General features: G+C 57.0%; 2 protein-coding genes across 2 annotated transcripts; both read right to left on the bottom strand.

Annotated features, from left to right (window-relative positions):
- Nucleotides 1–1,836: 1,836 nt before the first annotated feature.
- Nucleotides 1,837–5,771, bottom strand: TRIM65 (tripartite motif containing 65; the record flags this gene model as incomplete). Its single annotated transcript, XM_082294366.1, has 6 exons — nucleotides 1,837–2,366; nucleotides 3,485–3,565; nucleotides 3,901–4,072; nucleotides 4,332–4,565; nucleotides 4,637–4,732; nucleotides 5,325–5,771. The coding sequence occupies 6 exons, from the start codon at nucleotides 5,769–5,771 to the stop codon at nucleotides 1,837–1,839; spliced, it is 1,560 nt and encodes a 519-aa protein (XP_082150492.1).
- A 1,857-nt stretch (nucleotides 5,772–7,628) lies between these two features.
- Nucleotides 7,629–12,984, bottom strand: MRPL38 (mitochondrial ribosomal protein L38). Its single transcript, XM_082294259.1, has 9 exons — nucleotides 12,890–12,984; nucleotides 11,564–11,743; nucleotides 10,878–11,006; nucleotides 10,585–10,793; nucleotides 10,180–10,252; nucleotides 9,467–9,512; nucleotides 8,982–9,140; nucleotides 8,510–8,646; nucleotides 7,629–8,216 (listed from the first exon to the last, which is right to left on the bottom strand). The coding sequence occupies exons 1-9, from the start codon at nucleotides 12,954–12,956 to the stop codon at nucleotides 8,080–8,082; spliced, it is 1,137 nt and encodes a 378-aa protein (XP_082150385.1). The 5' UTR covers nucleotides 12,957–12,984; the 3' UTR covers nucleotides 7,629–8,079.
- Between the last annotated feature and the right edge of the window lie 720 nt (nucleotides 12,985–13,704).

Below are 13,704 nucleotides of genomic sequence, written 5' to 3'. Positions count from 1 at the left end.
CAGTGCCCAGTTTCATCCTGTTAATCCTCACCAGCATTCCCACGGGAGCAGGAGGAAACATTGGACCTGCGGTCTCGGCCTTGGAAAAACATCAATGAAAACTTTAGATTTTCTTCTGTGCCAAATCAACCTCGGAGCAGAGCAACAGGAAACCAGGTTTCCTTATCACAGTGCTATGGTAAATAAAGCACCTTCTGGCTCTGCTGCCAGCTGGTGCCATGATCTGGTTATCAAAGCTCTTAGAAATGCCTCTGCCCAAATGAAGGTGCAAACGAGACCATATGCCAGTGACAATATGGGTTTTATCTGACAGTAAGTATGAGAGAGAGAGAGAGAAAGAAATAGAAAATAGGTGGGGGGGACAGAAAGAGAGTGACAGAGACAGAATAAGGAAAATATCACCATCTGTGGATCCCAACAATGCTCTGTTGATCCTCTCCAGCTGGTCTTCTTGGTGGTGATGATTCCCCCCCAAAATGCACAGAATCTGATGGGTTAATATAGCTCAGGCCAGGTAGGAAAACCCAGGCACCTCCCTGGTGGGGGGAGTTTGCCATTGTCTCCTAAAACAGACTCTGGGTTTGTTGCATCACATGCAGTCCAGTCTCCAGGAATGACTCTGGGGGGGCACTTTCGGGGGGTCTTTGATGGATTATGACACCCCCTTGGCTGCCTGTCATGTGAATGTCCCGTGGATGTGGCCTGTGGGTTGGGGGTTCCACAGCTGGGCCAGTTTGTGTAAGGGAGGATGGGTGTTCAGTGCCTCTGACCAGAGGTTACACCTGAAACCTCCTTCCCCCACCTCGTTTAGGGGGGGAGTCTGTGTGAACCTGGCTTCTGTGGGCTGTGGTCTCCCCCAGCCCAAATCCAACCAGAGGTGACTCTCAGCTGGGTGACCCACAGCTGCTGGGTTTGGCTTTCTTGTGGATGCACTCTTCTCCCTCAGCCTCATTTGTTTTTCCCTAAGCCTGAGATAATTGAACATCTAGGCAGCTTCACTTACAGTCCAAAGTCCCAGCCAGGTATCTTCAGGGAGGCTTCTTTGGTGGTAGCTTCTTTATACAGTTTTTGTTATAATGAGCAAAACTTTATATCAATGTTTGAGGCATGAACTATTGCACTCCCTGGCAGCTGCTCACTCCGAGGGTTGGTCACAGGCCAGGGGCAGGATGGGGCCCTGCAAGAATGGGTGTGAGAGCAGGGGTACCCAGCTCCCCCTCACCCCCACTGCTGCTTGCTCCCACATTTCCCACCAGCAGCAAGGTTAAGCCAGTTGGAAAGCAGAGCTTTATTGGGAAAAGCAGCATTGTACAAAGAGCTGCAGCATAGAACCCTGAGAAGTTGCTCTGCCATGCCTGAGAGTGGCAAGAGGAGACCAAGAGGGGCTGAGGGAGCAGGACCTGCCTGCATGTAAGGCAGTGGGAGCACAGGGATCCCTCCAAATTGCTTCAGAGCATCCTGTGGCAGCAACCCCTCCCTCTGGGATCCCCCTTATCCCAAACCTTCTCCAAGGTTTGGGATGTTTGGCAGGGATAGGAGAAAGAGGAAAACCTGGTATTTTCACCCCTCTTATCTCCCCTTCCCTTGCTCTGTCTGCACGGGCAGGGCCCACATATGCCTCCACAGTGAGCTCCAGCCCTGCTGCCCTGCTGTGTGTCACTATTGTGATATTTGCATTTGCAAACCAAACGGGTTCATTTGCATATCTGTCCTCACCAACTCGTTAAAACACTGCACCCCACACCTGCCTCAGCACTGAGGTCCCACTGTACAATGACAGCCTCAGCTGCAGCTCCACTATGGCACCAGCCTGGCACTTGCCAGCCTGGCTCTGGCTCAGTCCCTCTGGCACAGCGTCACCACTCGCCCCTCACACAGCCAAAACACGGGGTACAGCGGCTCAGTGAAGACACTGTGGAAGGAGTGGATGAGCTGTGTCCTCTCCCCGAGGCCATAGAAGGAGAGGAGCCCCTTGTCATAATCCAGGCTGACCCCCAGGTTCTTATAAAGCTGCTCCTGGATTTTCTCAGCCCGGCCCTTGTGCCAGGCCAGGTAACAATCCTCCCTCACCTGCAGCCCCCACGAGCCCCCATCCAGCCCGATGTTGAACCTGTGGCCCTGCTGCTGCTCCCGGGGGAGCCCTCGGTAGGTGACCCCCAGGATGATGGAGTGGCTGGAGATCTTCACCTCCCAGTAGTGGTGGCCGGGGCCGTAGCTCTGCGTGCACAGCACCTGCCAGGGCTCGAAGCGGGGGCCCTGCTCCAGCCCAGGGACGGGGCTGGGGCTGTGCTTGGCTTTCCGGGCACCTTTAGACAGCTCCAGGTACTTGTTGGCTGTCTTGGGATCAAAGGTCAGGTTGCGGTGGTCTGGGAAGAACAAGGACATGGATGGGGCTGAAATACTTCATCAGACCTTTGCACTCCCCCAGCAACGATGGGGTTTAAATTCTGTAGGGCTGGCTCCCAAAATAGGAGGGAACAGGCTGTTTGGAGGGGAAGGGGAGTAGGGAGGATGCAACACCTGCCCTAGAGGGAATGGAAAAGCCCAGAAATAGCTGTTGAGGCACTGAGACACGATGCTTTGCACAGTCCTTGCACAACCCAGCTAACAATCAGCAAGTGGCCACTGTGACCACAGTGGTTCTGTGGCCATTTTGAGAGGGATGTGCTTGGTTTTAAGAGCAAAAAACACCAGTGTGGATGGGGAGAGAGGGAGAAAACCAAGTGTTAAGTGAGCAAATATGGTATTACAGGGAGTTACTCTCCTCTGCATGGGCTGTGGTAGCTCCTGCTGTGGGCATTCACTGGCCACCAGCACCCCACCTTCCTCCCCCAACACCTGGGCCTGGCAGCGGGCTGGGCTCCTGTCTGCTGCCCATAAATAACAGGGGCTTCCTATTAATAACCCTAAGAATGTTCTGTGGGGCCTGATGGAAGGAATTCCTACAGCTCCCATAGGCAGAGATTGCCTCCTTGGCAAGAGTGACACGACCAACACGGCCTGAACATTACCCAGCCCTCTTCCCAAGAGTGAGGAGATGGGAAGAGGAGCACAGAGGAAATTCCTAAGAACTGGAGAGGGATGGGCCGGGGGAGGAAAGGGGACACAAAGGACTGTAGCTAGGAATGCTGAGGTCATGTCCCTGGACAGAGAGCAATGACTGCAGGCAGGGCTCTGGACTGGGGCTATGCCATGCAGGGCAGTGACTGATCCAATACCAGACAACCTCAGTTTCCATGGGAAAGCACTTCCTGGTGCTGCTAATCCCCTTAATGAGTCCTTTCCCATCCCAGCCCATCCACCCTGTCCCTACACCACCCTTCTCTGCATTTAGAGAGACACGCTGGAAGAACCAGGGAAGGAGCCCCTGTCCCTGCAGCCACGACCACCCTCCTCCCAGGAAGGAGCCCAGCTTGGTGACATCTCTTCCTGCTGGGGACCCCAGTGAGGTGCTTCTCCCTCCAGGCCCCCCTGTGCTCCTTACCCTTCAGAAGCTCAGCTCGGAGCTGGCACCTGGGGAGAGAGGCCACAACCTTCACCGCCAGCTCCTGGGGATGCCCTGGGCCTGTGGAAGATGGGAATGGGCATTTTGAGTAATGCCATCCAAAACCATTTTTCTTCCTGGCTTCATGGGAAGAAGAGAAGGAGGAGGAGGAGGAGGAACTCCATTGTATCCAAACCTGGGAGCAGGCACGTGCCACTATGGTTCAGCATTTCCAGCAAGGAAGGGCCACAGGAAAGCCACCTGGCTCATCCCACTTCATCTGCTGAGCATTAAATGTGTGTCCCCATTCCAACCCCCTGTGCCCAGCAGCTGTGTCCCCAGCAGTGACACAGGCCAGGCTCTGCTTCAGGCTGACTCAGAACCCTTCAAAGTACCCCTGAGAGCAGGAGGGTTACCTTGGCCAGCGGGGTCGGGGACTTTGGGGACCACAGAGCCAGGCGAGGCCTCCAGCAGGAGCCTGGAGAGGTCGGTGAGGATCTCAGAGATGGGCTTGATCACAGCAGCTACATCAAACTGCACAGTCACCAGTGCCTCTGGGCTCTCCAGAGGTGGGAGCAGGGGGAACTCCTGCGGACAGACGCACGGACACCATGCACCAGTCTGGACAGGACTGTGCATGTCTCCCTATTGGGCAACAGGGGCATCCCAGCATCACCCACACAACTCTTCAGGGACTCCCAAAAAACAGCTCCTCTCCACAGCCCCATCACGTCTCTGAGCCAAACTGAAGATGCATTCCCAGTGGGAAAGGGGTTGAACATGATTCTGCTGTCATCAAAAGGGTGCAGGCCCAAGGAAAGGGAAGGACTCAGTGCCAGAGTGATACCTGGAGGAAGGTCCTGTGGTCAGGGCAGGCCAGCAGGCTCTGAACCCTCTCCCTGTGCTGGCCAAGGACATCCAGGCGGTCCTTCAGGAGGTTCCAGTTCCTCTCCACATGCTCCAGTGCCACCACCTGCTCCTGCTCAATACTGGCCACTGTCCGACACTGGAAATCCTCCAGAGCTTTCCTCAGGTGGGTGAATTTGCTCTGAATCCCAGCTTTGAGTTCCTCGGAGGAGTCCTGGGCAGGAAGAGCCATGAGAACCAGTGTGCTCCCACCCACAGGCCAGCACAGGGAGGCTGCAACGTTACCTTGATGCTCTGTGTTTGCACCTCCAGCTCCTTCATTGTCAGCTCAATCCTCTCCGATTCCTCCTGGGCTTTTTCCAGGGATACTTTCAAAAGGGTCTGTGAAGGGAGGCACCAACATAGAATCATTATAGTTGGAAAAGACCTCCAAGACCATCGAGTTCAACCTTTGACTGAATACCCTCAACTAGATCAGAGCACTGAGTGTCACATCCAGTCATTTCTCCCAGTCGTGTCCAGTTGCACATCCTGTGGAACAGCCCACTGCTGCCCACTCCGCCGCCAGGACTCTCTCAGGGCTGCAGGACGAGACTAATGGGGAAGGAAGTGCCTTGGGGAGGGGACTCTGTTTCAGGGTAACAAAGAAGTGATTTTTTTGTGCTTTCACCCCTTTTTTAGCTGTTTCCTCTAGATCAGAGGGTCACAAACACATACGGCACCGTTCATCCCGTGCTGCTGGATTTATTCAGCTTGCTGCTGGGGCTGACAACACCTGGTTTCTCAAGGAGCAGCCGGGCACTGGTGGCATTTCCCTGGCCAACCCCATGTCCAGCTGAGGGCGGGCACTCTGGCGCACAGAGGGACATCGCATCCCTGCAGCAGGACCCGGCGCGGTGGAAGTCGATGTCGCGCTGCGCCTGAGTTGTCACAACACCCCCTGTTCTCCCATGGCCCCAGCCCTGTCACCCACCTGCTTTTTGGCTCGTTCCTCCTCGAAGAGCACCCGCCGGTGCCGCTGGCAGTCCCGCACGGTGCAGACGCAGCAGATGCAGCGCCGCTCGTCCTGGCAGTACAGCTCCAGCGGGCGCCCGTGCTGCGGGCACAGCTCGCCGGGGGCCACCTCGCACCGGCCCGTGGCCGAGCCCCGCGCGTCAGTGTCCCGGGCCAGCTCCACCACGCTGTACAGGGTGACATTCTTCTCCAGCTCCGGGCACCGCTTGAAGCCCCTGCGGCACTCGGGGCAGGTGTAGCTCGCGTCGCTGCCGGCGGGCGCCTGCTTTTGCTTGTCCCAGTGGTCGCCGATGCAGCGCTTGCAGAAGTTGTGGCCGCAGGGCAAGGTGACGGGCACCCTGAACAGCTCCAGGCAGATGGAGCACACCAGCTTCTCCTCCAGCTTCTGCGAGATGGGTGATGCCATCCTGCCTCTGCCGGGATCCGGGCGAGAAGCTGGGGAAATAGAAACTCCTGCGCGCAGACGAAGGAGAGGGGGTGACGCTGAGCCCAGAGGCGGGGCAGGGCTCCCGAGCAGACGCGCTCTTAAAGTGACACCCGGTGGCTGCCCCCTCGTCACACTGGCTGTGCCACACGCTGGGGAGACGAGACGACAGGGAGGGTTGGAGCTGTTCCCCCGTGGAGAGGGAGGGCTGTGAAGCGCAGTGGGAGACTCCGGAGAGGATGGAATGCTGCAGTGACAGCACAGGGAGACGCGCAGGGGGCTGGCAGGGGTCAATGTGTATTTCCATGAACACACGTGTATATCGATGTGCAACTGGATTTTCATTCCTTTATCCATTGCCCTTTGAGAGAACTTCCAGGCATCCTCAGCTCTGCCAGGGCTGGGTCCCTGAGGGCTGGGCAGTCCCCCCTGCCACAGAGACCTCAGTACAGAGCTCCTGCCTGGGAAGCAACAGAGAGAGGCACCCTCTGCTGCTGCAGCCACGTGTCACCTCCCCGTGCAGCGGCAAGGCTGTGACACACACCAGCACCAGCCCTGTTCTTCCCTTGCATCTTTTAAAGCACAGCTCCTGCTGTTTGCCATGTCCCCATGCACACCCACCACGCCTTTTCCTACGAACTTCCTTGCAACACCTGTGCACATCAGCAGCCTGAAACGCAATAAAGATGCCACCTGGGCCACCTGTCCCTGCTCAGGTGGCAGGTGGAGTCTCCTGCCCGGAGGCCAGTGTGGTGCCTGTGCACTGCAAACCTTCACCTCGTTGTCACACAGTTCAGTTCCAGTTTTCCCAGCCCAAGCCTTATCTCTGTACCAGGCCCCCGTGCTATCTCTTGCACACATTCCCAGGCTGCTGACGCTGCCGGGATGGCCTCGTTTTGCAGCAGCTCTGCAGCCTCCCCTCGTGAGCAGCTTCCCTTTCACCTGCACAGGTGAGGGCAAGCAGGGAGCAGGTCTCTGCTGGATCATCCATACCAGCTTCTGTACCACAGGCAGGCTCAGAACCACGCCCCCAAACACAGGAGAGGACTTAGGATCTATGTCACAACTCCCTGCATGTCCCAGCAGAGCTTCAGCCCCCAAACATTCCTTTGGGCTCAATCTGTCAATTCTGACCAAATATTTAAAGCCCAGAGAGGCGTAACATGACCTGTGTGTCTGCCTGGAACCTGTGTCCCCACCGTGGGCACCTCCCCAGTGCACTCATCCCAGATTAAACCAGACCCCAGAACCCTTCAGGACAGGAGGGGAGTTCAAGGAGCTCTGGGGTAACTGGTATCAACCCTGAGCATAGGCAGCACGGGGGAACTTCAGCCCAATCTCAGCTGTTTGCTGAAGGCTCCAATTTCCTGACAGAAGGAAAGTCACTGGGAACCAGAGCTGGGCAGAGGCAGCTGTAGCAGCAGAACGTGTTGGTATTTGGGGGTTCATGTGAACACGGGATGCACAGTGGAGCACAGCAGAGAGCAGAGGCTCTCCAAGGCCTGGGGACAGGATTGGCAGCAGCAGTGCCAGGCCACCACCAGCAGCAGCTCTGCTTCTGCTCCACCTGCCCACACCAGGCATGTCCTGTCCAGGGAGAGAGGGGAAGGAGGCTGAGGTCTGTGTGCTTGGGCAGCTGAAGCCACCTCCACAAACACCGACTTTGTGCAGGTTTACCACCTGTGCAGCCACACTCTTCCCAAAGTACAACATCCCAGAAGGGAAGTGACTCCGGCCAGGGGAAGGGCTGCCCATCTCCCCTGCATCCTGCTGAGCTCCCCAGCTCTGTTCCAACTGGCCAGGGTAACAGGTTCTTCCCAATAAAGACACACATGCCAGCACTGCTCATAGAGTGTTTAATCAGACTCATCTCTCCAGGAGGACTGCACAAATAAAATCTGACACAGTCCTGAACCGCAGCATTGTGAGAGGAGGAAATCCAGGCTGGCCTGGCTCTGTTTGTTCCATAAACAGGCAAAAGGAGAACTGTGATCCCTGCAGGGAAGCAAGGCAGGGCATCTCTGGGGAGATGCAACCTGCCAGCCACTGCTCAGCTCTGCTGCAGAATCAGGAGCAGGGTTTCACCCTGGCCATGGATTCACTCTGAACATTCTCGTTAAGCAGCCTCTTGACCCCGCAGCTGCCAGCCCTATGAGCACCCAATGCCAGCTCCCAGCACGGGGGAACTGGGAGCTGAGGGGCTGAGACTTTGTCATTTCCCTCCTGAGGCACTGAGGGGAGTGCAGGAAATCCAGGAGCCAGCGTCCCACGGACCAGAGGGGGCCAGCTCCTAGTAAATGCCATAGGTGGGCTCCTGTGTGTCTCGGTACCTGTCCAGGTACCTCAGGGGCTGGTGGCGAGGGAACTTCACCTGGGGAGGGTGGTACGGGGGCGGCCGCACAAACTCGAACACCGGCTCCCTCATGTCTGCAAAGGGGTGACAGGGTCAGCAGGAGGGCTCACATCTGAACCCCACAGCCCCCCTTCACCCACACAAGACCAGGGCTGCTCAAATACACCAGTGGAGTTATTTTAAAATCCTCATCCAAACAGCCTTTTAGGGATTGTTCCTTCAGGCTGCCATTAGCTTGGAGGAGGATGGCTCAGGTGGGCTTATTCTGTGCTGATCCTGGACAAGTGCCAAGACCAAGTGAGAGCCCTGCAGCCCCAGGGCCATGTCCCACCCACAGACCCCCTCCTCCAGCATCCCCATTCCTTACTGAGCAGCTGATGGAAGGTGGAAGTGACAGAGCTGTCCCACTGACACTGGAAAAATGCCAGCCCTGCTGGGGTCATGGCATCCTCATGCTTTCTGTAGAAGTCAAATGTTCTAAAGGTTCTCATCTTCAGGCTGTAGCTGGAAACAAGACACAAGCACCAGGTGAATCTCTCCTTGCAGCAGTACCCTGCTCCATATCACCCCAGAGCATATGAAAGAGGTGGAAAAGAAAGCCACTAAAAGGAAATCTCCCAGTGTCTCCAGCTCTGTGCACGACAAATCACTCTCTAACAGCCTGTTCTGTAGCAACAGGACTCTGCAGTGCTGGGATTGTGGCTGCAGAGGACACACAAACCCAAAGCAACCCTGGAGAACCCTACAGAGTGACAGGAGCTGCTCCCCTACTGCAGAGACAGGCACATGAACCCCAGAAGCAGCAGCAGCCAAGCCCAGCACGTGAGCAGAGGAATTACCACGGCGTCGGCCGAGCGTCCTGGCTGAAGTCGATGGGACCGCGTTGCTTGAAGAGCAGGAAGATGAAGCGGTGGTAGCCCGTCCCCATGGCAGGGAAGGGGGGCAGGTAATGGCACATCTCCTTACCAGACTTGATGTCACTGCCTGGGATGTTGGTCCTGAACACAAATACATTTACACTCATTTCCCTCCAGCACATTCATGCTGGACTGCAAATCACTCTGCCATGCTGTGATGTGATTTCTGCCCCATTTGATAAGGGAACAGATAGAAGAGATTGCTTTCATCAGAGGAAAAATCACACCCAGTGACTGGAATGCCAAACAGCAGCAACATCTGGAACTCCTGCACCTTTAGCAGGACCCAGAACATGGGGCTAAAGGAGCTGATGGCAGGACCACCAGGGAAAGCCACTGGTTCTGAGCTGCTGGAGGAGTTTCTGCCCACTCCACAAGCACAGAGCACGTGGCTCTGATGTACTCACACCAGCCAGTGGAGGTACTCCGAGTCTGCATCCCTCAAATGTCCATCTGCCAACACACAACACAGAAAGGTGACTTAGGGACACCCTGGTGCCACCATCGACCCCAAAGTCAGAAGGCCCAGACCTGCTTTGACCAGAGGGAGCAGCTCAAGACCTCCCAGCATTCCTTCCCTAGTGGAAAAGGAACTCATTCCTATAGGACTGAGTTTAAAAAGAGGAGCGAAGCACTCTGCAGATCTAATTCCAAGATTCTTGAAATCTTCTTGGGCAGCTGCATGCCTCACTGTGCCTTGGTTTCTCAGGATGAACAATGTCAGCAAAGCTGCCTTCCAGGCAGACTGCCCAGGGAGAGGAGTTTGGAGGTGAACAAAAGATGGGAGTCAGAATTGTTTCCTCTACAGTATGACACAGGTCCTGTTGTGTCACCATCCCCTCTCTCAACTGCTACACATTTGGGGAGGCTACAATCCTTCCTCCATAGGTACCTAGCAGATATCACATCCCAGAGTTGCAGAATGGTTTGGACTGGAAGGGACCTTAAAGCCCGCCATGGGCTGGGACACCTTCCACTAGACCAGGTTGCTCCAACCTGGCCTTGAACACTTCCAGTCTTCATCATCTCTGACTGTGCAGCTGAGAGAATCAGGAGTTAACCAAAAGCTGAGTGAAACAACCCAGTTTAAATGTGTTCCTTGAAAGAACTCTCTGCTCACCTGGATTTGTGAGCAACAAGGTCCAGAGGGAACCTTTGTCTGCCTCGTATGACACTGCAGGGGGACTGGAAGCCTAAAAGAGCAACATAAAGAGAAGGTAAATCACTCACACAACAGCTTCCATGAACTGTGTCTGGGCAAGGCTCAGACACAACACAGACTGGGCACTGCCAGGCCACTGAGGAATCCACCTGGAGAGCCCCAGGGCATAAATAACCATCAGCCTCCTGGCAGACAACCTGCAATCTCTGTCCCTGTTGCATCCATTAAATAGTTTCCTTCAGCACAGAGGAAATGCCCTTGTAAAAGGCACCCCCTGGAATGAGCCATGCCTGTCGGAAGCATCTGGCAGAAACTTCCAGGCTTCCCAGGGGCTCCAGGTTGTTCCCAGCTCCCCTCACGCACCTCTGACGGAGTCACCATGTTCCCATAGTAGACTGGCACGAGGTGCTCGTCCTCCTGGCTGTAGTGCACCCTCAGGGCAACCCAGGGGGTGAAGGTGGCCCCCTTGAACAGGTCCCGGAACACCCCGCAGTGCTCAGCCACGCGCTGCTTGTGGAACGGGCCACTGGTCCTCTCCCACTCAGCCCTGACGTCGTCGAGGGGAATGAGCACTGCAAGGAGAGAGGGAGGATGCAGAGGCAGCTGCTGGAGAGCTGGGGCAGCTGGAGCAGGAAGGGAGGTGCTGGGGCACTGACCAGTCCGGAGCCGTGCTGCTCGTTCCATCTCAGCATTCCGGCGGTTCTCCCTCAGGATCCTCTTTCTCTCCTTGATCTCCTTTGCCCGTGACAGCTTCTCACGTGGCAAGCCGATGTCTGTCTGGGGCTCTTCAGGGAGGGGTGAAAAGAGAGGAGGTGAAACATGTGAGCACTCAAACCACCCAAACACAAACCCCTGTGAAACATCTGAGACACACAGACTTCCAGAGATCAGGATCACAGAAGGGTCTGGGTTGGGAAGGACCTTAAAGACCATCCTCTTCCAACCCCTGCCATGGACAGGGACACCTCCCTCTAGAAAAGACTTGAGAGGACAATCAGGACTTGATTCTGTCCCCTCTGCACCTCCACGCTCCTGCTCCTCCTTCCCCAGCTCATGGCCCTCCCATTCCAGCTGCTGAGCAGCCCAGCTGTGTTATCTGCTGCAGGCCTGAAGCTCTGGGTCCTTGTCTGCTCCCTGTGGCACCACTGGGGCTCCAAGGAATCACTTCTTTGCTCTGTGTCTTTTGGCAGGTCCTGGCCAGCCTCCCTCCCTCTGGAAAACTGCCACCCCTTCTTCCTGGAGACATTTGCACTCTGCCAACTTGTACACGGGACCCTGTGCCAGAGCACCTCACCAGCTCCTCACAGGCTGGTTTGGGGACAAACCCATGTTCCCTGGCTACCTGCAGGGGGGTTGGTGTGTTTGTGGTAGGTGTTCCACCAGCGTGGTTTCTTGCTCTCCTGCTCTGCCAGCCGCAGGTACCGCCTGAAGCTCCGGTACTTCTCCAGAGCCTCCAAGTTCTCGACGTCCAGGTCCTCGTTGGGCATTGGCCCCAGCGGGGCTGCCCTCTTCCAGAGCACAGCTGGAGAGCAACAGAGATCCCGAGGGGTTCAGAGGGAGAGAAAGGAGCCTGGGATGGGCAGAGCACGGCCAGGGCGGGAACCATCCCCACCTCCCACAGCCACACTCATGGAGTCACAGGGTGGGTGAGGCTGGAAGGGACCACAGTGATCTGATCCCACCTCGCTGCTCCAGCAGGGTCATCCCAGAGCTCATGGAACATGATTGTGTCCAGATGGCTCTGGAATATCTCCAGTGAGGGAGACTCCACACCCTCTCTGGACAATCTGTTCAGGGCTTGGTCACTGCACAGGGAAGAAATTCTGCCTCATGTCCAGATGGGATTTCCTGGGCATCGCTTTGTGTCCGTGGCCTCTTGTGCCATGGCTGGGCCTCACGGAGCAGAGCCTGGTCCCTGCTCTGCCCCCTCCCTGCAGACAGGGACAGACAGGGCCGAGGGCCCTTCTGACCCCAGCTCCCTCAGCCTTTCCCCAGGACAGAGATGCTCCAGTCCCCAAATCATCTTTGTGGCCCTCCATGGGACCCTCTCCAAGAGCTCCGTGTCTCTCTCATCCCGAGGAGCCCAGACCTGGACACTGCTCCAGGGGAGGCCTCGCCAGGGCTGAGCAGAGGGGCAGCATCGCTCCCTGAACTGCTGCAAATGCTCTTCCTGACGCACCCCGGGACACCAGTGACCTTCTTGTCCCCTGGGGCACAGTGCTGGTCACGGACAGCTCGTTGGCCACCAGGACCCCCAGCTCCTTCCCCACAGAGCTGCTTTTCCAGCCCGTGAGTCCCGGCCTGTGCTGGTGCCTGGGGTTGTTCCTGCGCAGGTGCAGGACCCTGCACTTGCCTTTGTTGAACTTCAGACAGTTCCTCTCTGCCCTTCTTTGCAGCCTGTCCGGGTCCCTCTGAAGGGCTCACAGCACTCTGGGCTATCGGCCATCCCTGCCAGCTTTGTGCCGTCAGCGAACTTGCTGAGGAGGCATCGACCCCTCATCCAATTGATGAATAAATGAAACAACCCTGGGCCCATTACTGAACCCGGGGGGACACCACCAGTGACAGGGCCTGGAGCTCGGGACACAGCCGTCCGAGAGCATTCTCCCGTTCGCCCCCCTCCTTCCCCGGCGGGTTTCGGGGCTCCCCTGGTTCTCCCGTCTCTCACCGGCCGTGCCGAAGCTCCGCCCGCCGCGGGCCCCGCGAAGCGCCGCGCTCAGTAGGGGCGCCGCCATCTTGTGCGCCGCTCTCAGGGAAGGACCCCGTTGCCACAGCGACGGGCTCTGCGCCGCCCAGGCCTGGTGTGGAAGGCCCGCCCGCCACGGGGCTGCCCCCGCAGCGCCTGACTCGGGCTGTCCCCGCGGCGTGGCTGCCCCTGGTAGTGCCTGATTAGAAACGTCCCAATAGCCGCAGCCGTTCCCTCGCCCCGATCTCCCCATCCCCGCTCTTGCCCCACTGAGTGAATTGTCCCAAACCTCCTTCATGCCGTGGGCAGTTCACACCAACGCTGAGTAAAGGACAAAGCCAGCCCTGCTCCTGCCTTGTTTGTACTCGAGCTCCTGCTTTCCCCAAATCCCCGGGAATCGCCTGCCTGCTATTTTAGAACCTGCAGACCCATCCGACCGTGGCTTTCACCACACATGCTGCCAGTCCGTCTGGGAACACGGGCTCCTTGTAAAGCCTTCCCCAAACGTGGCATTTATTTTAAGAGTCACAGACCCTCGCTCCAGGACTGGAGTCGCTCTCGGGCGTCAGTGCCGGACACTGGGACTGCTCCGGCGCCAGCAGAACGGGCTCAGCCCTTGTGGAAATGGCACCATCGTGGTGCCAGAAGCTGGGTGAGGCTGCAGGACTGTCTGCTGCCCCCGAGACAGCAAATCACGCCGGGCTGTGGCGTTCGGTATTGCCAGCAGCAGCAGCGCGATGACACAAGAAGTGCACAAAAGCCTCACCGACAGCAAGGAAGGAGAGTGTTTATCAGTA

The sequence above is a fragment of the Coloeus monedula genome (genome assembly GCF_965178545.1).
Source record: "Coloeus monedula genome assembly, chromosome: 19".
Classification (NCBI taxonomy): Eukaryota; Metazoa; Chordata; class Aves; order Passeriformes; family Corvidae; genus Coloeus; species Coloeus monedula.
This window is presented reverse-complemented; position numbering and strand designations above follow the sequence as displayed.